The sequence below is a fragment of the Idiotropiscis lumnitzeri genome, chromosome 10 (assembly GCF_059441095.1).
Source record: "Idiotropiscis lumnitzeri isolate Australia: NSW breed Sydney's pygmy pipehorse chromosome 10, RoL_Ilum_1.0, whole genome shotgun sequence".
NCBI lineage: Eukaryota > Metazoa > Chordata > Actinopteri > Syngnathiformes > Syngnathidae > Idiotropiscis > Idiotropiscis lumnitzeri.
The window spans coordinates 2,082,076-2,104,144 of NC_142400.1; the positions used below are offsets into that span (position 1 = coordinate 2,082,076).

Below are 22,069 nucleotides of genomic sequence, written 5' to 3' on the forward strand. Positions count from 1 at the left end.
GAGAGAAGTTGCAATATTATGACTACTTAGCTCTAAAAAAATAAAAGAGAGGGGGGAAAAAAGACGTCTAATAGAAGCCCCTCACCTCACTGGTTCATTGGCATCGATACAGCGCCAAAGCACTACTTTTTTATTAGACAGAGTGTAAATGAAGCTCCACCGCTCACTTTAGCTTATTTCCTGGGCACTAATATGGCGCCAAAGCACTAGTTTTGTATTAGACAGGGCGATGGACTCTCTAAATGAAGCTCGTCGTCCCTTCACTTCAACATAAAGTAATCGGAATCCCCCATCCATTGCACGTCTTACATCAAAGACCCCCACAGCAATAATATAGAAATAACATTTTGAAAAACGTGTTATTTTTTTAAGAGCATAGATTTTGGCGCTTCATAAAAAAAATTAAAAATAAACACACCAATAATACAATCACAATTAAAAACACGTAATCTATTGTGAGCCAGTAGTGGGACGGTGTATCGATCCCTCTGTGTTTTCGGAACCATAAACAATAATTTAATGATTATTTTTCAAAATTAACAAATGTATCATCTCGTAATATACAACAATAATGTTGCCATGAGATGTACATTATCTACTGCTGTCGCTTTCTAAAGTTTAAAAACAGCATTAGAGTGAATGACCTTAAATATGATTATATTTTAGATAGTATATTAAATATAAATCTATGTTTTCAGCAAAAAAAAATCGCAGCCGTATTGACGGACCTTCTGGTTTCGTTTCCTTTCAAATCTACGTTGTCTCAAAGTAAGTGTTGTGTCTCCATCTAATGGTCAAGACTAGAATTACACCTGGAAGAGATGACATTTACAACAACCGAAGATTTGTTCTAAACTGCTCAAATAAAATCCGCAAGACAGCAGGTCAGCAAGGCGGCGGGGGTTTAATACTTTTCTATCCGAAATGGTGTCAAAAAATCTGAAAATATGAACGTGGGGGTTCTATTCCCGAGCATGTCGGGCTGGACTCACGTCTTTGTACGTACTCGTTTCAGCCACTAGGTGTCAGTGTTCCTCAACCAGCAAACTCCACTTTTCAGTTGTGTTTCTCGACCAAGCTCCTCTCTCTCTTTCTCGCTGTCTCCCCATAATACAGCGCTGACGTCACGAGAGAGGTGGGTTTTTTCGGATGGTAAGGGGTGGTCGAGTGGGTGGAGTTCTGTCTCAGTGGAGGCTCGGACGCTGCGACTTGAGGTAGGTCAGATCCATGTTGAACTTTTTTTTTATTTTTTTTATTTCTCAATGCCGCTTGTTCCCGCTCAGCAATACGGAATTTGGCGCAATTTTAGATGGCAATAAAAGTGAAGATAAATCAGGAAGGCAAAACTAGGAAGGTAAACAACAACAGTTTTGGAAGTCCAACATATTTGGAGGAGAAAGATGAAAGAATTTGGAGGTTGGAAGTTTTCCAAAAGGGAACATGAAGGACTTGGGAGTAAAAGATGGAGGTTTGGAAAATGGAATCTATTTGGAAGTTGATGATTTTGAAAATAAAACATGGAGGACTTTGAAGGCTGCAGATGAACATCATCGGAAGTTGACGTTTTTGGCAGACGAACGTCGGGAGTAGAAGATTTGAGATATTTTTAGAGGTTCCAGATGAACATTTTTGAACAATGAAGTTTCCTGGAAGATGTCGCGGGGGTTTTGATTTCAGAAGTTGAAGAAGATGCACTTATTTGCAAGTGGATGTTCTTGCAGTTGAGGCTGTAGACGGCGCCGTTTTACAAGTTAAATAAATCGAAAAGAAAAAAGTTTCTGAAATAGGACTTTTTTGTTTTGTTTTGGTTTTTGAGGTTGAGGATGTGGGGAATGGAAGACGGAGGTATTTGAACGTTTTTAGGAAGTAGAAGATGCAGGATTTCGTAAATTGTTGATGATTAAAGGTGAAGGTTTATGAAAGTTGAAGGTGATGTTTAAATGGTCAATGTCTTTGGAAGATATTTAGCTAAAGATTGCTTTTTTCTATTTTTTTCATAAACATCAAAATATGACTTGGGTAGCTATTAGGACTGGGACGATACACTTTTGTCCGATACTTATTGCGATAGTTTTCCCTTACGTGCCATTTGACATTTATTCACGTGTTACGATTGAACATCAGTTCTAGTAACTTCCTGACTAGACTGCTGAAAAAAAAAAAATAAAAATCCTCCAATCACAGAGCGCCACATGGTATCAAAGTTATCGATACTTGGCATTGGCATAAAAAATATCGCAATTCATCGCAAAACTATACTTTTTTCGGCTCTAGACTATCAAAATGAAGGTTTTAGTAGTTTGAAGTTTTTTGAGAAGACATGAAAGACTTCGGAAATAGAAAATAAAGGCGCTTAAAAAATTTGTTCAGATTTGGAAGGAGATGATGGCGATTTTTGGGATGTGTGTTAAGGATGAAAGTATTTGGAAATAAAAAAAAAAAAAGGTACATGAACATACTTCTGAATTTGAAATTAAAGATATTTGGGAGGATGTCAATTCAATGAAGTTTTTGGAATTGAACGAATTGTTTTGGAGATTGGAGTTGAAGTTTTTTTTTTTTTTCCTCTTGGCTGTGTGACACTTTGTGTGTGTGCGTTTTGTGAAAGTGTGTGTGTGTGCGGACGGGCAACCGAAGGCGCTGAGGCTCGACGCGGCTGCAAGTAGCTGACTTGTCATGCTAAAATTAAGCCCGGCTTGATTTGGAATGTTACACTTGGGCGCTAAGAGCCGCAGCAACCGGAAGAAGGCAAGCGTGCCGCGCCGTCAACTGTCAAAATGACGTTGGCTGTTTGTTAATGCAAGGAAATCCCTCCCGTATTTTATTAGCATCCAAACATTCAATGTCGCCTTTTTCGGCTGCAGAAATGAACCTTGAGTTGCACATTGCGTCACTCGCGGCTTCTAGGCCAAAGCAATCGATGGAGCAATCAACGCGATTGGTCGGCGCTGCCTCGACTGATTGGTGAGCGAGTCGTGACGCGTTGCAGCTCAACGTTACGTTTTTTTTGGTATTTATATTAATCGGCTAATTGAGTAATAAATCATGACTAAAAATACATTTTTTGGTCCCTTGATGCACACAACGATCAAGATATTTCACCGTTTTACAATCGTTAGTCCTTTAACATTTGTTTGATTTTACAAAAGAGAGAAAAATTGTGAGAAAAATTGAAAAAAATATTTTTGCGGCATTGACTGTTTGAACATCACAATTTTTGTCTTATGCGATAATGTGTAAATAAATAAATGTAAAAATGGACCCATTTTTTTTTCAATTTTCAAACCCTGCTTTATTTTGCCCTTTCTGGATGCAGATTTTTCAACATCCACATTTCCCCCGTAAAAGCGTTCAAGAGTCGCACAAGCGAAACATCCTCACTCTTTTTTTGTTGTTTTTTTTTTCCACCGCTCATGCTTCTCCCAGCGAACGGTTTCCAAACTGGCATTTGTGAGGCATTTGCGAGGGTACGTGGATGACAAATGAGGGTGCGCGGATGATAAATGAGGGTGCGCAGCCTCCCGGCTATTCTTAGCGGCTACGAGCTGCGGCTAAAAGGTTTCCAGTTACTCGCACCTCATTCGATTTCTCGCTTCAGTCATCGCTTGGCCTCGCTCGCTGACTCTGTGACGTCATGTGATGTGTTCAGTGTCTTTTTCTATGCCGTGTTTAATAACGCTTTTTTTTAATAGCGCAATTTCAATCAACACAATGGCAGATATTTCTGACTCTTCTCACAAAATTAATGAAACTGTAAAACTGTTACAAATCAATGTTGCTTATTCATGTGCTGAAAAGTAAGAATATTATTTTATTCTTAGTTGATCAAAGCAGGTAATTGTGTAAAGCAGTGCTTCTCAATTATTTTCTGTTACACCGCCCACCCTAGCAAGAAGAAAAAATTCCCCCTCCCACCCACTCTCCGCCGCAACTCTAAATAATATTTGTTGCAAAACAAACTGACACCGTAGAATTAATACTCGCTGGGCACAATGAACAAGGAGAGCGCCACTGCCAACTAGTGGAGTGGAGGTGCAATTACACTTTATTGGAGTATGGCGGGGGAAAAGGATGTTCTCCAGGGTCACACGCACCCCCCCTTTTTTTTTTAATTCTTCCCACCTTCTTTTTTTCTCTCACAGAACGCCACCACCTCGGCCCACCCGTACCGGAGCGAGTGCATGTGAGTGTGCGCCCCCCCCACCGCCCTCACCTCCCCAACAAGTGAGTCATGTCGGACCCCAGGGACATCGATGAGGACGCCATCCTCAAGGGCCTGAGTCCCGAAGAACTGGACCAGCTGGATTATGAACTGCAGGAGATGGACCCCGAGGTAGGAGGGGCGTGTCATTCCAGACAGTCACATGACCACCGAGCTGTTCTGTTCAGTAAATTGTGGCATCGTTGGTGTGTAGGAATAGCATGCTAGCTAGCTAGCTATCACTCGTGACTCGCTAAACCCAAATTATGACTCGACTCGAGTTGACTGGCTTGAATTCTGCCTCCGGTAAATCCCGGACTTGCCTGAAACGTGAAGGTTAAGACTCCAGACTTGGTCCCACTTGTGCTTTCTTGTCACATAAACATGACCTCCCAGAATGCATTGCTGCCAGCTGGTATGCGGCAGCGTGACCAGACCAAGAAAAACCCAACAGGACCGTTTGACCGTGACGCTCTGATGCAGCACCTGGAGAAGGAGGCCATGGAGCACCCGGACCGGGAGGAACTGGTGCCGTTCACGGGGGAGAAGAAAGGTGCTTCACACTTTATCCAGGAGCAGACCCCGGTTGTTCGTGTCACCAATTTTGACAAACAGCCCTTGCATCTGTGTCGACCGTGCTCTCTATCCGTGCGCCTCCAGGAAAAGCCTTCGTGGCGAAAAAGGCAGCCGAGATTCCCGCGCACGAGCAGGTCATCTTAGAGCCGGAGTTGGAGGAGGCGCTCAAAAACGCCACCGATGCCGAAATGTGCGACATCGCAGGTGAGATGTTTGTTTTTGGGTTCGCTGAAATTGACGGCAAACGGGCGGTGACAACGGCGCTCGTCCGTACGAGCATCCTGCCGTGCAGCCGTGTTCCGTTTTTTTTTTAACCCTCAGTATGCCACCACATTTACTGGGCTGACCCACATATAAGTCGGCGCTGGGACGTCCCATCGGCCACGGCAGACATGCGACAGGATCCGATTCCCCGAAGTCAGCAGCTCAAAAATAAAACGCGCCGGGCTGGTTGGGTGGAGCGGCTTCTGCGGGACGAAGATTGGATATCTTTATAAAACACACGGCCGTTGACAGAATAAGCCCAAGAAGGCCCGTGGAGAATATATTTTAGATTTAAGCTTGTTAATTGTTTAAACACATGTTCTGGATTGATGAGCCAAGTATTTTTTTTTGGGGGGGGGGCAGCTATTAAAAAAACTGGAGGACATCGTCGCATAGATTTGGATTTGATGGGTCTGTAAAAAGTCGTAAAAGTTAAAGACCAATTCTTGATTCGAAACGTCCGAAGCATGAGGACAGACAGACGAGCGGACCCAAAGAGCCTGGCCCCTCGCTGGCTGCCCGTGGACTCGGATCTGGACCGGGTCCAGATGAGGATTAAAGTTGGGTTAGCTTCCGTCAGCCTTTTGTTGGGCTTTTTTGGCCAGCGTGCCGGCCGGGGATGAAAAGCTTGGAGCAAAAAAAAAAAAGAGAGCGGGGAAACTGCGGATCAGCAATGTAATTAGGCGTTTTATTTACGATATTCGCGTCAGTCGCCGCTCCCCTGCTAGGCTAGCTGGAGCCGTAAAAGCTAGCGGGGTTAGTGTCAGGCCCACAGCGGGTGTTTATGGCTAAGCAGGCAGCTGTCTCATTGGCCTGCCTTTCCCTGATGGGGTCACAGAGGGTGGGGGGGGGGGGGGGGCGTTGTCACGGCAGTTGGTGTATGACACACTTTGGTGGGGGGCAGATTACAGCAGGAGACACAGTGCTTCCCCCTGCTGGTCACAGCAAGATTCAGCTCTCAACTTGTAATTTTAAGCAACAATAAATCGACATTCGAATGTAAATCAATACTCGACGAAAAATATATCTAATGTCTCACTTGTTGACAAAATTTTAAACAAATTAAGTTATAACGGGTTGCTCAAAATGGACTCCGAGAATTGTTTCCTGTCAATCATTGAACGAATATTTACGGTAGTTGTTTATGCACTGCAACTGCTTCATCAGGAATGTACAATTGTTTTTGTTTTTTTGTTCCACAATCTGATTCTGAACTCACATAACCTGGTTAAAAAAAAATAAAAAATCAGTGGGCACAGAACAGACCCCTGAGGGCCGCCCAGCATGCCCAGTTAGAGGACAAAAACGAATCCTGCGCCTGACCGGAGTTCAAGCATCTGAACGAGAATTCCACGGTCGCCTTGCGAAGGCCTGGCTGAGGTCAAGAAGCACCAGAATAGAACGTTTGTGATGCTCGGTGCTAAATTTCAAGATCTTTCTCGCCGTCGAGGTCTCGCTTACACGCGGTCAAATATCAGACTGACTCGTCTGAAGTCAGCTCGTACCAACAAAACCATTTGCTCTCAACGCCAACCGAGTATCAACAACAACAAAGGCCACACCCGACTCCGCTCGTTTTGTTCACAAATTTGCTCCACTTGGACCGCGCCAATGGTCTTAACTTGCCACAAAATCTTTTCCACTTCCTTGTCTTCCACCACACTCGGAAATGTTTTCTCACCCCTGCAGCCATCTTGGGCATGTACACGCTGATGAGCAACAAGCAGTACTACGACGCTTTGGGCACCACCGGAACCATCGCCAACACGGAGGGCATCAACAGTACGTAGTCGCGGACGGAGCGGGAAGTGAGATCGCCGTTCCGCGCTGGAGATTATTAACGGATGTCTCCCGTGTGCGATTGAGGCGTGGTGAAAGAAGATCCCTTCAAGATCTTCCCTGACGAGCCGCCCAACCCCACCAACGTGGAGGAGACCCTGGAGAGGATCCACAACAACGACAGCAGCCTGACCGAAGTCAACTTTAACAACATCAAGGTGAGGACCGACGGCCAATATTTCGGTTGAAAGTCGAGTCAGGACATTCTCGATAGGCGGGATGGCCGGTTGTCTCGATTCAACCCTGGATGATTGAGAATCTAAACCAGGGGTGGGCAAACTGCGGCCCGTTAAACGTTTTAATCTGGCCCGCCAATGGAAAAGTTTGCACACCCCTGAATTCTAAACAGCCACGAAACTGATGCGGACGTCAGAAACCACCTCGCGACGCATCGTTTGATTCACTCCCGCCTCGGCCTCACGTTTTCAGGACATTCCCATACCGACACTGAAGGAAATCTTCGAGGCCATGAAGGGAAACTCTCACGTGGAGGTTCTGAGCATCGCCGCCACTCGTAGCAACGACCCCGTGGCCTACGTGAGTGCGGTGGCGTTTGGCAACATCGGCGACGGGGAGGAATATGCGCTCGTGTCAAGCTGTTTGTGTTTTACGGGTCAGGCATGCGCGGAGATGCTGCAGGAGAACACCAGCCTGCAGAGTCTTAACATCGAGTCCAACTTCATCACCTCCGACGGCATGAGGGCCGTCATCAAGGCCATGGCGAGTAACGCCACGCTGGTGGAGCTCAAGATCGACAATCAGGTCAGACGCACTCACGAGGCAGCGCATTGGAATCGTTTCAGAACCGTTTCTAAATTGTTCCCAGGTGGAAATAAAAGCTTCAGTAAATAGAAGTTAGAATTTCTTTGGCGAGCGTATTTGTGTTTACAAGTTGCCCCTCCCCCCCCCTCCTCCCTCACAGCGCCAGACGCTCGGCGACTCGGTAGAGATGGAGATCGCCGCCATGCTGGAGAACAACTCCAGCATGCTCAAGTTCGGCTACCATTTCACGCAGCAGGGCCCGCGCGCCCGCGCCGCCATGGCCATCACACGAAACAACGACATGCGTAAGGAAAGCCATCGCTTTTATTTCTTCTTGACATTTTGCAAAAAAAAAATCGAAAAACAAAAACGTCACAGGCCTTGTTTGAGTTTACGACTTTCTTAGCTTCTCGTGGCAGTTTTTTTTTTTTTTTTTAACCATTGAATGCCTTTTACAGAAAAGCAAAATATTTACATGAAATTGCTGTCTTTTCGAAAACATGATGAAATAATGTCATCTGGTAGAAAACACACAAAACAAAAAAAATTCCCAAGTGTTAAATCCGTGAAAACCATTTGACCTAAATTGTATGACTCAATCGAGTATTCAGTCCTCCAGTAGTGCTTTGACTTACAAATTTAATTTATACTACGACCACGCTTGTAACTCCAAACACTCAGATTACAAGTCAACTTTCTCCAGTGAACTAAACATTTTTTTTTAATAAGAAAAATATCACTCTATAATATCATACTTTATACAAACATCTTTAAATAGCAATCAAATAATTAAACAATTTGTGCATCATCCTCCATGTGTGCGCGTTTTGGCCACCAGGGGGAAGTATAAGACAATAAATCCGAGAAACTACGCGCAAGAAAAAGAATAGTCGATTTTCACAGAGGATAAAGATTTTTTTTTTAAATTTATTTATTTGCCATTGCCAATCCAAAACTGAAGGAATGAATGATTCAAAAAGTTCGGACCCATTTAGTTTCAGCGTGTGCGTTTGACACGTTTTTTTTTTGTTTGTTTAGTTCGGCAGCAGAGGCTGAGATGAAGATGAAAAGGTAGAAGAACTTGTCACGCAGAGCATCTTTCTTTTTAGGACATTTGACATGATGATTCATCTCATTTATGGGGGGAGGAGCGTCTGTAAATACTTTCAATAAAATATTTATTCAAATCCTCTTTGTAAACATTCGTACAACTTTTATTGGATTTTTTTTTTGGGGGGGGGGGACAACCGGAATGCGGCAAAAATAATGAATCTGAAAATCAATCAATCAAAATGGGACTAAAAGCAGATTTTATTTGAAGGCCTTATTTGCCCACCCCCTAATTCCGTGATTTCCTCACCTCGGGCGCGTGGTCTGCTGACAACATTCTAAGGTTTCATTTTAATCATGCAAATCTCCTTTAAGTCGCTTCTGATCCCCGCACTTCCCACAAGCACCTGAGCTATTTTTACCCCCCTGGGCCGAAAAGTGAAACGGATCCGGACGGCCGGGCTTCAGTTACGGCGTTCCACATGGAGGTTTGCGCCCTCAGCGCTTTATGGGTTCTAACAGCTGCTAACCTCGCAGGATTTCCACAACATGGCCGGCATTCCCTTCTCTTCCTCGCCCGTCATGTTTTTCATCTTCCTTCTTCTTAAAGTGAAGGCAGCAGAGTTCCATTGTGACCACGATTTGACCTTCTCAAAGTTCCCATCTGTCATTTGCTAAATGACTCCTGATACCACAGTTCACTTTTGTTGTGGACATTTATATTTGTGTAATGTATATTCGCCATGCATGATTTTCATCAGGTAGTCATAGAGGAGGGTTTTTAAAAAAAAAAATTTTTTTTAGAGGAGGTGGCAGAAAGTGTGCTTTGTGATCAAGATGTCACAAAAAGAAATATAAAGAAATTTTTAAAAAAAACAAAAAAAACATTGACATCCAACTTGATGCAGTAAGGCCTCTGTCAATTATTTTGCCATCAAAAATAACTCAGTCATGTTTTTTGTTATATTGTTTGAGGTGAGGCCAAAAAATTCAATGTTCTGATTTTATGAAGGGGAGGCAGTAAATTTAATGTAATTTTACTTTATTATTTACAACAATTACTCATGAAAAAAAATTGATAAAATTGGGAAAAAATATATATTTAGTAATTAAAAAAGAGGGTTGTACTCACTTTTGTGAGCTAGTGTAAGTAAACAGAACCGATAATGAATCAACATTTTTAAACAGACACGCAACAAAATGAAGTCGTCAAGATTTGTAGATTTTCTTGTAAACACTACTGCCTTGTAAATTCAATTGAATATTGTTATCATTACATCTCGGCTGCTCTCTGTCGCTTGTCACAAGCCCTTCTGACCCTTCATGTAGAGTTATGCAGGTGAGCCAAGGCCAACTCTGCAAAAATATTTACGGCAAAGGAGCGCATTCCTCGTGTTGAAAATTTCCAACGTAGATCAATCGCTTCTTTTGCAATAAATAAATGGAAGGCTCATGTTGCCTGCTTCTTGGCTGAAATTGAACTCGCCAATTGTGTGGTTGAGAAACAACATCTAGAAGAGGTCAGAAAATTTGCTACCATAGCAACACAGACTACAAAAATTTTTTTTTTTTTAAATCTTCCAGACAAATCAACTCAATTGTAACGACTCAAGAAAAAGCCCGACGGCGTAGTTGACAAGTGGACGTTTTGAAAGTCTCCTCCTGGACGCGTGGCGCTTTCGACGCATTAGCGGCATTGAGAAGTGACCCCGCCCCCCACTTAGCTCCCCTGACCTTCGCGTGCTTCTCTAATTCAATGCCACGTTACTGAGCACGACGCTAACGGGTGGAATCACGCCCCAAATTAGCACCCGACCAGCTCGTTCACTGCAGGTTTACACTTAAGCCGAACGGGGATCAGGCCCACTCTATGTGGGGGTGCACTGGAGGGGGGGGGGCAACGTCACATCTGAGCGTGCAGGAAGTGTGCATCTCAAAGTTTTAGAAAGGGAACCTCATAGCTGCTCACGGGCGTCCCCTGAAGGCTCAGTTGCGAGCATGGGCGGCTCGTCCTCGTCGGAGTCAAACTCCACATCGCCGTCTTTCACCCAGCGGCCGCTCGGGTCCTGCAGCCATCCGTCGCTTCGGGAAAGATAACGTACTGAGCGTGCGTGTGAAAACATGGAGATTGGAAGTCGAAGGTGGGGGCGTACCTTTTCAGTTTGAGATAATGCTCCATCTCACGTCTCCTCTCGGCCGACATGGGCTCAGCAGGTGCTGCCGTCGCAGACGAGGGACGCCCTCCTGTGGTGTTGGACGAATGTGACTGCTCACTGCCTGCATGCAACCAAGTCAAGGCGTTCACAATCATCTCAAGCTTGGCCAACATTTTTTTTTCTGACAAAAAACAGATTCCATTCTGATGATTGACTTTTTTTCCTTAATACTATTTTTTTTATGATTGTCCATTACATATTGTCTCGGACTAATTGTCAATTAAGTTCATTAATTGTATTTTCATATTTTTGTTTAATAAAAAACAAAATCTCCAGTTCCCTGGGATTAATCTGCAAAAAAAAGCTCCACAAAGTTAAAAAGTTCTTCCTCAAATTAAGATGTTGATTCGCAAACTTCTCTGTGAACATTTTTTTTTCTCAAGACGTGTGTATAAACTCAAATAAATCACTGGAATCAACATTACCTGGCATGCTCAGAGCATCGTCTGACTTCACAGCTCCACAAGCTGGCGCCACATGCTCAAGTGGACTTGGGCTGCTTTCTGGCCCTTTCACAGTTTTGCTGTTTAAAAAAAAAAAGTTGAATTCATTTTTGGGGGTATTTGTGAGACGCCATCAAACATGCATGTGGCATGCCTGGTTCTTCGATGACAGCTGTTATATGGGGCCGTCCTCAGCAACGCGTGATGGGTCAGCTTCCTTGTTTGTGCCAATAAAGGAGCTACTGAAGTGGATCCATCCTGAGGAATACAATAAAAGCTCATTTGTATGTTATGTGTATGAAATGCGTTCTATAAAAGAAGTCACTATGTACAAGTAGTTAAAAGTTGGGGATACTCTGCTTTAAACAAGGAAAGGTCACCCCCACCTGCAGCTGTTCTTCAGTTTCAATCAAGTTTTCTTGTCTCCTTTTGGTTATTTCGTGCTTCAGTTGGGCCTTTTTACCATAGAATGCCTTTAAACCTAAACATATACACAAATCAATATTTTTACACTAATGACAAGCTTTTGTGTTCCAGTTCCAATGCAAATGTGCATTCAGCTCACCTTGTAGATGCCTTTTCCCGTTCCTGTGGACTGTCAGCATGTCGACGGTGTCAAATACAGGGCGGTAGTGGCACACGAGACAAGTGTACCTGAGCAAGAACAACAACTTTATTGTGGCTATTGGGTGGTGATGACGTGAACGAGAAAGGCTTCAGACAGTCACATTGTGGTCAGTGTTGACATGTTACCTTCCATTGCTTAGAAGTGCCGCTTCGTCTTCTGGTATATAGTTTGACAAGAGGTCTGCGACGCGACGTTTCTGCAAGCAAACAAAACAGCAAACGTACTTAACTGTATGTAATGTTCAGATTAATTATTTGTGAGAGTGTGTTTGCAGTCAATTGGAGCGTCACCTATGCTAGCAATTAGCTTACTTTGCACAATGTATCGGTTGATAATAACACGCGGTTTAATGTCGACACACACCTTGAGGCTATTTAGTTGACTCTTGTCGTTACCTTCCCGTTTGAAAGACATGTTTATTGATGCAGATATGCTCTATGATGTTAAAGTAGTAGTTTAGTTACACGTTAGCAAACTAGCTAGTGGTCTAGCATACAAGTTCTGTGGCGTTCAGAGTCATAGTAAATTTAGGTTTTCAGCTTTCAAGTGACGTGGGTAACTTCCAGATGTATCTCTTTATTTATGAGTTAAATAACATTGATTCGTCCATTTTAGAGTTTTGTGTTTGAAAATGTTGGACTATATTGTAACGCTGTACTTGGCTAATTTATCACAAAGTGTAACGTGCGTCCGTGAAGGCATCATGCGCGAAGCATCATGGGAGCTGTCACTCACAAGGCAGCCATGGCAACATATGGCAGCGAGCAGGAGACGGCGGAAAGCGCAACTCTTGCCTTCTCCCACTAGAACTTTTCGCCCTTCGGGTCTCTATTTTAATTCTTCTCTTCTTTCTAATGTTGACTCGACTTTGCATTTAGTGATTTCAGGGAAGTTACGTCTGTCTTTTTCGCGGAGCGCCGAGTCAATACTTGTATTTGTTTAACACAAAACAAAAGCTATCTCAAAACCGAAAAATCGCGTCGGTCCTTCCAAAGCAGCCATGTTTGCGATTGTACGATACTGCGAAAGTTGACACGATCCGGCTTATTCCTTCCTTCCTTCCTTGCCTCGCCGTCATGTCCGCGGGGAACGAGCCCGCGGACGCCGGTGGGAGCGGCCTGTTGCGCGGCGGCCGGAGCAGCAGGTCCTACGGCAGCCTGGTCCGGTCCAATCTGTCCCCGGTCCGACGGAGACACATCGAACATTGCATCCAGCCCGGCGAAACTCTCCAAGGCCTCGCCCTCAAATATGGAGTGACTGTAAGTAGTCGACAATACTTTCTGCCTTGTCTGCAATGTTGGATTTATATCGACAAATATTGCTCTTTTGACTTTGCTCCTATGTTGAAAAGTGAGACCATTTTGACAAGGAGGAAAACCTGATATGAAACGTGGGGAGCAAACGTTAAAAGTCATGAGAAAAAATAAATACAGACGCTTGAAAATCGACTAAGTACAATGACAAAGTGTATTTAATTCCACTAGCCAGGTTCAAACTATCACGTTCAAATTAATCGCAGATGATATTTTGATATATTTTTGCGATACGCCTGTGACACAATTTATTGATTGCTTGTTAACCAATCTCCTGGAACAAACCCATAATAAGATGTATGCAGTTGAGACCCAGTTGCTGAGTCTCTTCAGTTGCTTTATTCCACCAAGCGCCGTTATCTTTCAGATGGAGCAAATCAAACGAGTCAATCGTTTGTACACCAACGACTCCATTTTTCTGAAGAGGACCTTGTCCATCCCTGCGCCATCGCACTCGGAGGCTCAGGCTGGCGGAACGGATGCTGACGATGAGGAGGAGGATGATGATGATGACCGAGATGCGCGTTCGGGCGGCAAGGTTTTCCGGGCCGATAAGGGCCGGATGGCGAGCCCACCTCGGACCGCCGAAGAGTTGACAGCGGCGGATTTTTTCAGCCGATTGGACGGAGTTATCAGCGAGTCCAAGCGGGCGGCCGCCAGGAGATGGCAGGACGCAGAGAAAAGGTGAAAGAACATGAGAAAAAAACGACAAAAATTGTCCAATTTTTGGACTATTTTTTTTCCACTGGATGTTTGAACTTTGTCTTATGTTGCAATATATTAATGTTTAAAATATAAATGTATATTCTGTCTCTTTCCAGTTTGTGTAAAATTCTGTCTGTCTGTCCGTCTGTTGTTTAATGTGAACAACTTCTCAAAGTGGCACAATCCCAAATCACTAAAAGCCCAAAGTTTTGATTGGTTGCTTTTCTCTCCGTCAGGTTAGCCAACCTGGAGGCGATTTGCTCCAGCAGGCTGAGCGAGCGTCCACGGTCGCCTTCGGGAAGGCGTCACTGTCCGTCGTCGGCGGCGGCGGCGGCGGCATCGACCGTGGCGGTGCCGCCCGCCACCACCAAGCTGACGATGAAGCTGAGGGAGCGAGAGGACGACATGTTTGCGCTGTGAAGTTGTGGGACACAGAACCTGGGTATGCTCTGAAATCCCTTTTTTTTATTTTTTGGGAACACTTTTTCATCCATATGATGCGGTGCAGATGGCCTGCGTGTGACATGTCACATGTCGGCGGCGGTCATGAGACGCGCTTCCGCCACGAGACAACGGGCAATATTGTTGTCCGCTTATTAACTTATTTATTCCAACAAGTGAATGAAGCTTTTTGTTGCAAGACACGCGTGAGTATGACGTTGTGATTAATGCATGTAATCGTGTTGAGTGGAAGGCGTTTGATCATTTTGTCTTTTGTAAAGTTTATTAAACGTTTGATGTTTGCAAAGTGCACAGCAGGCAATAGTTTTGTTTACTCACATCGGCGAGCGTTTTAGATTTAATTGTAATCATTCTCAAACTTTACCTAATTTAGCATCTGATTTAGCAAGTATTTGACAATAATTGTATTAGTGGGATTTTTATGTATTACTTTAATACATTTGACTTAGTACGTATATATTTTTAAAATTTTAACAAATTCATATATTAATTTTGTTTATTTTTTAATTCATAAATATTTATTTTCGACAGCATTAGCACTTTTAACTCATTTCATTCATTACACATTACATACTTGTTTATTAATTGAAGATTATCATTCAATAATGCACATGCTTCTGTGTTAATAGAGTTTTTATTATTTTTTTTTATTATTGTTTATATCCACATATTTTGTTCAAATCTTCTCCCAAATGATATCAATAAATTTAATGAACTAAATGCAGAGCCCACACAGCGTTGCCGTCACAGTCGGACCTTATTTTATTATTCATCATTATCATTATTAATATTAATATTGGTGGGTTTTTTTTTTTTTTTGGTGATGATTTCCGGATGCTTTATTTTCCCCTTTGCTGAAAGCAACGTTCTGACCACCAGAGGGCAGCATCGCATCAGTAAATCGCCTCCTCGTCCTCGTTCCATGGAAACATTAAGTAATCATTTTTTTAAAACAGTGTGAAGCACTTTGTTCTGATCTGACCTGTTGTCTTGACAACAACTCACTCCAAAAGAAAGAAAAAAAACAAAACAACAAAATCCATCTCCAGCAGTTTTGTTCCCCAGTGGAGCGTGTGGCAGGCGCCTCCCTCCTTACGTTTGCACTCTTAGCAGCAGGCCAGTGTCGAGTGTGGAGTGTCAGTGCGGTCCTAAGGGGGAGGAGGGGGGGGGGTGTCATATTGTCCCGTCCTCCACCAGCTTGTTGAGTCCCTTGCAGATGCGCGCCAGGTTGTCCCGGAAGGGCCCGTCGGGTTGATAGAGGCGGGTGAGCAGCTCGGGGTCGGCGTAATGGTTGAAGACGTGGTTGATGCGCCCGTGCGACTTTGGCGTCAGGTGGCTGTTGACCAGCTTCAGCAGGAGGTCCCTGCAGCCCGTCAGGAGCTCCGACATCACCGTCTTGTCAAAGGTGAAGTCCACCTGCCGGACACCACACGCCAATCTTGTTTGAGCCACGTTAACGTTAAAAGCCCCTTTCACGCAAAGCGATTGCAAGCGCGTACCTCGTAAAAACTGATGGCGGTCATGGCGCCCTGGTGCAGCTTCTTTTTGAAGTCCTGAGCCAGTAGCAGCTCCTCGGTGCTGAAGCGGTTGTTGCGAAACAGGAGACCGATCTTGACGGCGATCTTGATCAGGTCTTTGACCACCTTGTGGGCTTCGGTCTTGTTGCCCGAGTACTCCTTGGAGACGCGGTAGAGCTCATCCAGGATCTCGCTGGTGGTGTCGTCGATGAACATCTGGACGGAGGTCTTGGTGGCCATGCTGCTCAGGATCTTCTTCTGGACCCTCAAGGCCGTGTCCCTGGAGCTGAAGTGGTCCATGGTTGTCTGGAAATGACATGAGGATTCCGGATTAGAACAGTGAAGCTCAACTGATGGAGGATTGTGGGCGGGTATTGAACAAAAAATGACGGTGTCCAAATATCACAGAGGGGAAATTCCGTAAGCGGATTTCAATAGTAAATTTGCCAGCTCATGAATATTATCGGGATTGTGGTATTGCCGCCCCCCTTCTGGTAGTGTTACGCCCCAAACTAGGAACTTTAAATAGATCTACGCCGTTAGCATCTCTCCCGCGACGGCGTCATGCACAAGATGCTTTTTTTAGGGGGGGCGGGGGCCGACAATTTTTAGGAATAAGGTCAGCGGGTCGAGGTCGGAAGGGCGGGGGACTGACCGGCAAAAAAGGGTCACGTGCCCGGCTCTACATACAACATTTCAGTTTGTCGACTGTACTTTAAAAGAAGGGGAAAAAAAATATTTTTAAAATGCAAATTACAACCATTTTGGAACAAAGTTGAAAAAAAAAAGTACAAATATCAGATGGGAAATAATTCTGAGTTGAAGCTGCTGGTGGGTGCTCGGCTTTCCAAATGACTTTTTGTCATCAACTAAAAAGTGGGTCACGATTCTGCCACGGTGACAACTTGCGCATCCCGACGCGACGGTCCAGTCCGGTTCAGTCGGGACTTTTTATTTGTATTTATTTTTTTTAACTTTGCCTCCTTGTATGCGAAGCAAGTTTGTTCGTCAATAGAGACGCCATTGTACTCGGTGAGGTTTTGAGATGTGACAAACATAATGATGGCATGAGGACAGGCAACATTCTCACTGCTGCTTGCCAAGTGAAACGCGACGACAGGAAGAGTGGCACCAACAACAAACAAGATCGCGTCGTCAATTTTTATTGGGCATATTTCTCAATTTCTTTCCAGTGGGGAAGTCGTATAAAAAATATGTATAAAAATAAATAAATAAAATAAGGCATCAGACAATTTTTGATGATTTTTAAGAACTAATTTTTTCCGATTAATCGGGCCCCATTAACACTAAACACAAGATTTATTTAAATGAAATTCAACTGAACTGAATTAAAAAAAAAAAAAAAAAAAGTTGAAGACATTAGTGATAATTTGCACAATTTGAATATTAAAATATTGGGTTACTTGTTTTATGTATTCCCGTGGCGTGACATCACAACGTGACGTCATACTCAAGTCAACAAAACGGAGAGCGTTCACGTAGCGAACCAAAATGAAGAACAAGACTTTGATTTTTGTCCATTCTCAATTTCCACCAATCAGCAGACTGCTCTGTCTAGCTCCGCCCCTTGAACTACAACACCCTGGCGGTTTGGTCCCCCGTTTGAAGAAAAGTGTTGCCCGCGTACCCTGCCATTAATCAACCCCAGAAAGTTCTAATTGCCTATGGATGCCACAAAACGCAGAGCGCCAAAGTACTACTTGATCCTAAATGAAGCTCGTCCACACACTTTAAAATAGTTCCCTGGTACCAAAGCAATACTTTTATCAAAACAAAGCTTTTCAACTCCCTTCAAAAAAGACTTCCACAAAAATATGACGAGAGTTTCTCAGCAGATAATCGTGGATCCATCAAGAATCACTTTTCGCCATTTCGCTCGTGGGCTGGCAGTGTCACATTTTTTTTGTTTGCTTGTTTTGTGATACGGACTTGTGAGGCCTGATGGGAAAAACAGCGCTAATGTGGATCCGTCGAGGCTTTTAGCCTCCGCTGGGATTGTCAAGCACACTTTGTATCCAACACACACACACCCAGGAGAGGTCGTTGGTCCTGAACGCGGTTAATCCCTGAAGTGTCCCGCAGTGCGATGACACACCATCATCCTCAATTTGATTTTGTCGGGTCTAACGAGTGAACACCGTCGCAAAATACGTTTATGTGCTGTCTTGGTCAGAATAAAAAAAAAACTCCGATGTGTGACAAAAAGAAGTTTGACACCCTTGATCCAGATGTTAACGTGTCGTGGTTTTCGTCAAGACAGTCGCTCAAACCTGAGCAACAAGCGCAGTCCAAAAGTTCCATCGGAGTCTTGGCATCGCCTTTGACTCGACTGGGCTCTGTTCTCAGGCTCCCAGACTCGGCTGCATGTCTTATAGTTCAATGAAAACAAACGTCTCTTTCAAGTTCGTGACGGCAAATCATTTTCTTTGAGTTGTGAGTTGGAGTAGACTGACGTTTATTCAAATTTCGGCAAAATCTTTGCAGTGCGTGTGACTCGAGGTGAAAAAGCAAAGAGGCAGCTTTCTGCTGATTGGCTGATACACTTGAACCGATCAGATGGTGCTGCCGGCGGGCCAATCCGCTTCTGCAGGCAGGGCCACCAGCGCAGAAGCGAGAGCGAGAGAAAATTGTGCTGCAGCCAACCGAAATAAACCAGCTTTTAATTTATCGGCCTTGAAAGTTATTAAAAAGACCCATGCCGATTATCGGCAAAATGCCAAATATCGTCCCCGATAATCGGTTTATCGCTAAAGCAGAATGACGGCGCTTCAGCAATGAATGCTGTTTAAAAAGTTCATCATTCGGGGCGACAACTGTCAAACTGGTCTTGAGCGTCTGACTTGAACTTGGTCCAGAATCTCCAGGAGCCTTCTCGTCCTTTCTCGGCTGGACTCGTAGAAGAATGGAGAATGTTGTGAGCCGCTTCTTGCCTGTGCTGGCAAGTTGTGGAGGCGAGTGTGACATAGCTGAGGCAAGCCCACGCCTGTTGGCTGCGCATGTCATCAGCGCTACAGAACACACAGCAAATATTGTAAGCGTGTCTCTGGCAGCTTCGTCAAAGAGCAACTTTTCTCAGTGAACAAAAAAACAAACGTATCTATCTTAAAGAGGACGACCACCTGCAGATCATTAGCATTTTCTTCAGAGGTGAGGTACTCGGAATCCTCAAATAAGACACTTTGGCAAAAAAAGAACCGTTAGCAATTTGGGTCAAAGTACTTCTTGAACCCATCCACAAAGAACCACGAGAATCCTTGGTTTAAAAAAATAAATAAATAAAAAATAGAAATCTTTCTCGATCAAGAACTTTCAGATTCCTCAAACACGATCGAGTAGAGAACGTCCAAAAAAAAACATAAGAAACCCTCAAACTTAAAGAACAAACATTTGACCTTTGGAAAAAAAAAACTTATTTTAAAAGAACTACTAGAAATATCTTCCCCAAAGAACAAACGTTAGAACCTTTGTCAAAGAAGAACCCGGCGAAATGAACCCCGCCCCCCTCAAAGTCAAACCACAACAAATCATCCAGAACAAAAAAAACAAAACAAAAAAAAACACTTGAAACACCAAAACCTGCAAAGAAGGTTTTACATTGTCCAATGACAATAATTAAAAAAAAAAATCTAAACACGTTCTTCAGATAAATAATACATTCCTTAATCAAAGTAGAAATTCAAGACCCAAATAAAAACTATCCTGAAAGAGGAACTTCCTCAAAGAAGATTCTATAGAACCCTTTGTCCAAGACCAACTTTTATACCTCAAAGAAAATGGAGAAATGTTCCTTGAAGAAGCGCCTCAACTCGCTTTCTGCAAATACGAAATAATCAGAGAAGCGCTTCTCAAATCCTCCCCAAATAAGAAGCTTCCTCCAAGAACCACGAGAAATCTTGCCCAGATCAGACTGACCACCAAGACACCACCTCAACGCAAGAATCGTTCCTCAAAGAAACTTTTTTTCAGAGTCCTGCCATCGTCTCTCACTTTTTTTTCATTTACGCGCGCAAGAATTATTTTCGGAGTAAACTCGAGAAACCTACCTTGAATGGCCTTCTTCAAACCAGAACACTCCCCGAAGCGTTACAAACCTCACTTAAAGAACTACTGGAAGGTTTCCTTCCTCAAACCACACCAACAGGAACATGACCTCAAAGAACAACAAAAAAATCCTCAGAAAATTAAAAAAATAATAATAAAATTCTTTAATCTAGACCACAAAGCATTTAAATAAATTTTGGTTACATTCATTCAGATGTTTTTTTTTTTTCATTAATTCAGATGTTTTTAAATAGAATATGTTTAGGATTTTTATTCATTATATCTCTAAATTAGTTGTTAATTTATATGCCATGATTAATTAAAAAAAAAAGAAATATTACGATAATAAAAACCCAGTTTAATTATACGGCAAACCCTGCACCAAATCGCTCTCCCGTCCCTCCCTGTTTTTTTTTTCTGTACCATTCATAACTATTTTGTTCTGCCACCTCTTTTGGGGTGTCATTCCACTGCTGACCACTAGATAGCGACACACAATTGTGTAAATTTGACGAAAAAAGATTAAAAACAAAAGTACAGCATTTAATTTAATTTTTTTTTTTATTGAATACTAATCCCATTCAATCCTGCTTTTTAAACCTACAGAAAGCCACAGTAGTCGCTTCCATTTTATCATGTCATATTTTTGTGTGTAATTCTTGATGTATATTGTGAGATGATAAATTAGATTACTCTTCATACTTTTTTTCCATTAGATTAAATAAATAATTTCTTAAGTAATGCTATAATAAACAGTTTGAGAATCATCCCGCTTGCACGGGGGCCTCACCACCATTAAGTTTGCCGTCAGAGTTGGAACCTTTTAATATGGCAAAGAGCCGTTTTCTGCCCCACATCACATCAGTTTTCTGTCTCGTGTTGGATAATCTTCGTGAGCCGTATTATATGATATGAAAGGCCGGATTTGGCCCGCTGACCTTCCGTTTGACACCTGTGACGACTCACTAAATTAAATGTTCCATCTGAGCATAATCGTGCTTAAACTTTTTTTTTTTTTGCACTCATTTTGTTGGCTTCAGTTCAGTTGTATTTAACTTTGAAGCACAATCCATTTTCATTTCACCTTTTGGAATATGTTTTTCAAACTTAAATTTTGAAATATAATTGTTACTTAACTTGTATGTGCAATACGCCGTACTGGAATCATTTATTGATTTAATTTTCCCTCGGCATGCAAGCACAACGTTCTGCAGAATTCTTTTACATTTTTTTTTCTTCCCTGCACTATTTGACGACTTTACTCCTGCTACTACTTTGTATAAAAAGTCCACCCTCTCTCTCTCTCCCTCTTCCAGACGCTCAACCGCTTCCTCAAAGCCACCCGACTTGAAGTTGCGTTGAAAGTGCAAAGCGGACATTGCGACGTTGCTCAAGTGGACGTTGCTCAAGCCCGCCGGGCCCGTCGACCACGCCCCTCTGACGGGAAGTGAAACTGACAGCTGACAGTTGGTTTGTGCCCTCGTCTCTCACCGTCTCGGACCCAATAAGCTAAGCAAGGGAGGGGCGGGTGGGGGGGGGTCGTTGGAGTGAGTCGTCTTGAGTTGTGCAAGCGCGTGTCGGAGTCGTGTGCGAGTGTGCCCGAGCAGGCACGGGAAGCGGAAAGCAGTTTTTAGTGAATCAGCGCCGTGAGTTTCGCCTGGCGGGATGTCGCCGAGCTGGCTTACCTGAGTTGGCGGCGTCCCCCCTCGTGCGGTGGGTGGTCCGGTTTGGGGATGACGACAAGAAGAAGAAGAAGAAGAAGGCCGGCTTGACCTCAACGCTTCATGTTTGCAAAAAAAAAAAAAAGCAGCGGCTCAGGCGTCTCGGCACTCCGCCTTGCGATACTGACGACTTGTACTTCCTTGAGGAACCCAACGTGCATTGACACACCCCTCGGTGCTCAAGTGCGTGTGTGTGCGTCTCGCTCGCTCACTGGCTGCTCATAGATTGACATGTAAAAGTTGCAGCGTCCCCGCAATCAACGCGCCGACTGCTGACGTTGTAAAAGTCGGCTTGCCCTGACAAGTGAAA

General features: G+C 43.6%; 4 protein-coding genes across 5 annotated transcripts; 2 read left to right on the plus strand and 2 right to left on the minus strand.

Annotated features, from left to right (window-relative positions):
* The first annotated feature begins 1,085 nt into the window (after nucleotides 1-1,085).
* Nucleotides 1,086-8,835, plus strand: tmod4 (tropomodulin 4 (muscle)). Its single transcript, XM_088306095.1, has 10 exons — nucleotides 1,086-1,214; nucleotides 4,143-4,333; nucleotides 4,598-4,754; nucleotides 4,862-4,981; nucleotides 6,731-6,823; nucleotides 6,908-7,038; nucleotides 7,310-7,417; nucleotides 7,499-7,642; nucleotides 7,803-7,947; nucleotides 8,681-8,835. The coding sequence occupies exons 2-10, from the start codon at nucleotides 4,232-4,234 to the stop codon at nucleotides 8,701-8,703; spliced, it is 1,023 nt and encodes a 340-aa protein (XP_088162221.1). The 5' UTR covers nucleotides 1,086-1,214; nucleotides 4,143-4,231; the 3' UTR covers nucleotides 8,704-8,835.
* Nucleotides 8,008-12,714, minus strand: scnm1 (sodium channel modifier 1). The gene is made up of 8 exons (XM_088306096.1): nucleotides 12,343-12,714; nucleotides 12,105-12,175; nucleotides 11,917-12,005; nucleotides 11,738-11,832; nucleotides 11,506-11,609; nucleotides 11,334-11,431; nucleotides 10,846-10,969; nucleotides 8,008-10,774 (listed from the first exon to the last, which is right to left on the minus strand). Exons 1-8 carry the CDS (start codon nucleotides 12,391-12,393, stop codon nucleotides 10,648-10,650), a joined length of 759 nt encoding a protein of 252 aa, XP_088162222.1. The 5' UTR covers nucleotides 12,394-12,714; the 3' UTR covers nucleotides 8,008-10,647.
* lysmd1 (LysM, putative peptidoglycan-binding, domain containing 1) lies at nucleotides 11,906-21,561 on the plus strand. Of its 2 annotated transcripts, XM_088306097.1 has the most exons (4): nucleotides 11,906-13,238; nucleotides 13,660-13,976; nucleotides 14,234-14,439; nucleotides 21,355-21,561. In XM_088306097.1, the coding sequence occupies exons 1-3, from the start codon at nucleotides 13,056-13,058 to the stop codon at nucleotides 14,415-14,417; spliced, it is 684 nt and encodes a 227-aa protein (XP_088162223.1). In that variant the 5' UTR covers nucleotides 11,906-13,055; the 3' UTR covers nucleotides 14,418-14,439; nucleotides 21,355-21,561. The 2 variants fall into 2 exon arrangements, with proteins under 2 accessions (XP_088162223.1, XP_088162224.1); XM_088306098.1 differs by lacking the exon at nucleotides 21,355-21,561 and having other exon boundaries at nucleotides 14,234-14,750.
* tnfaip8l2b (tumor necrosis factor, alpha-induced protein 8-like 2b) lies at nucleotides 15,075-22,069 on the minus strand. The gene is made up of 3 exons (XM_088306099.1): nucleotides 21,724-22,069; nucleotides 15,959-16,282; nucleotides 15,075-15,875 (listed from the first exon to the last, which is right to left on the minus strand). Exons 2-3 carry the CDS (start codon nucleotides 16,274-16,276, stop codon nucleotides 15,633-15,635), a joined length of 561 nt encoding a protein of 186 aa, XP_088162225.1. The 5' UTR covers nucleotides 16,277-16,282; nucleotides 21,724-22,069; the 3' UTR covers nucleotides 15,075-15,632.

What these genes read in the sequence shown, in the direction of transcription:
- tmod4 (XM_088306095.1), top strand. Translation starts at nt 4,232, where the DNA reads ATGTCGGACCCCAGGGACATCGATGAGGACGCCATCCTCAAGGGCCTG. An exon ending in TGCAGGAGATGGACCCCGAG is followed by an intron (nt 4,334 to 4,597) that starts GTAGGAGGGGCG and finishes ATGACCTCCCAG; the next exon opens with AATGCATTGCTGCCAGCTGG. An exon ending in CAACACGGAGGGCATCAACA is followed by an intron (nt 6,824 to 6,907) that starts GTACGTAGTCGC and finishes TGTGCGATTGAG; the next exon opens with GCGTGGTGAAAGAAGATCCC.
- lysmd1 (XM_088306097.1), top strand. Translation starts at nt 13,056, where the DNA reads ATGTCCGCGGGGAACGAGCCCGCGGACGCCGGTGGGAGCGGCCTGTTG. An exon ending in CCCTCAAATATGGAGTGACT is followed by an intron (nt 13,239 to 13,659) that starts GTAAGTAGTCGA and finishes GTTATCTTTCAG; the next exon opens with ATGGAGCAAATCAAACGAGT. An exon ending in TGGCAGGACGCAGAGAAAAG is followed by an intron (nt 13,977 to 14,233) that starts GTGAAAGAACAT and finishes TCTCTCCGTCAG; the next exon opens with GTTAGCCAACCTGGAGGCGA.
- scnm1 (XM_088306096.1), bottom strand. Translation starts at nt 12,393, where the DNA reads ATGTCTTTCAAACGGGAAGGTAACGACAAGAGTCAACTAAATAGCCTC. An exon ending in CGGGAAAAGGCATCTACAAG is followed by an intron (nt 11,833 to 11,916) that starts GTGAGCTGAATG and finishes GTATATGTTTAG; the next exon opens with GTTTAAAGGCATTCTATGGT. An exon ending in CGATGCTCTGAGCATGCCAG is followed by an intron (nt 10,970 to 11,333) that starts GTAATGTTGATT and finishes GGTTGCATGCAG; the next exon opens with GCAGTGAGCAGTCACATTCG.
- tnfaip8l2b (XM_088306099.1), bottom strand. Translation starts at nt 16,276, where the DNA reads ATGGACCACTTCAGCTCCAGGGACACGGCCTTGAGGGTCCAGAAGAAG. An exon ending in CCGCCATCAGTTTTTACGAG is followed by an intron (nt 15,876 to 15,958) that starts GTACGCGCTTGC and finishes GGTGTCCGGCAG; the next exon opens with GTGGACTTCACCTTTGACAA.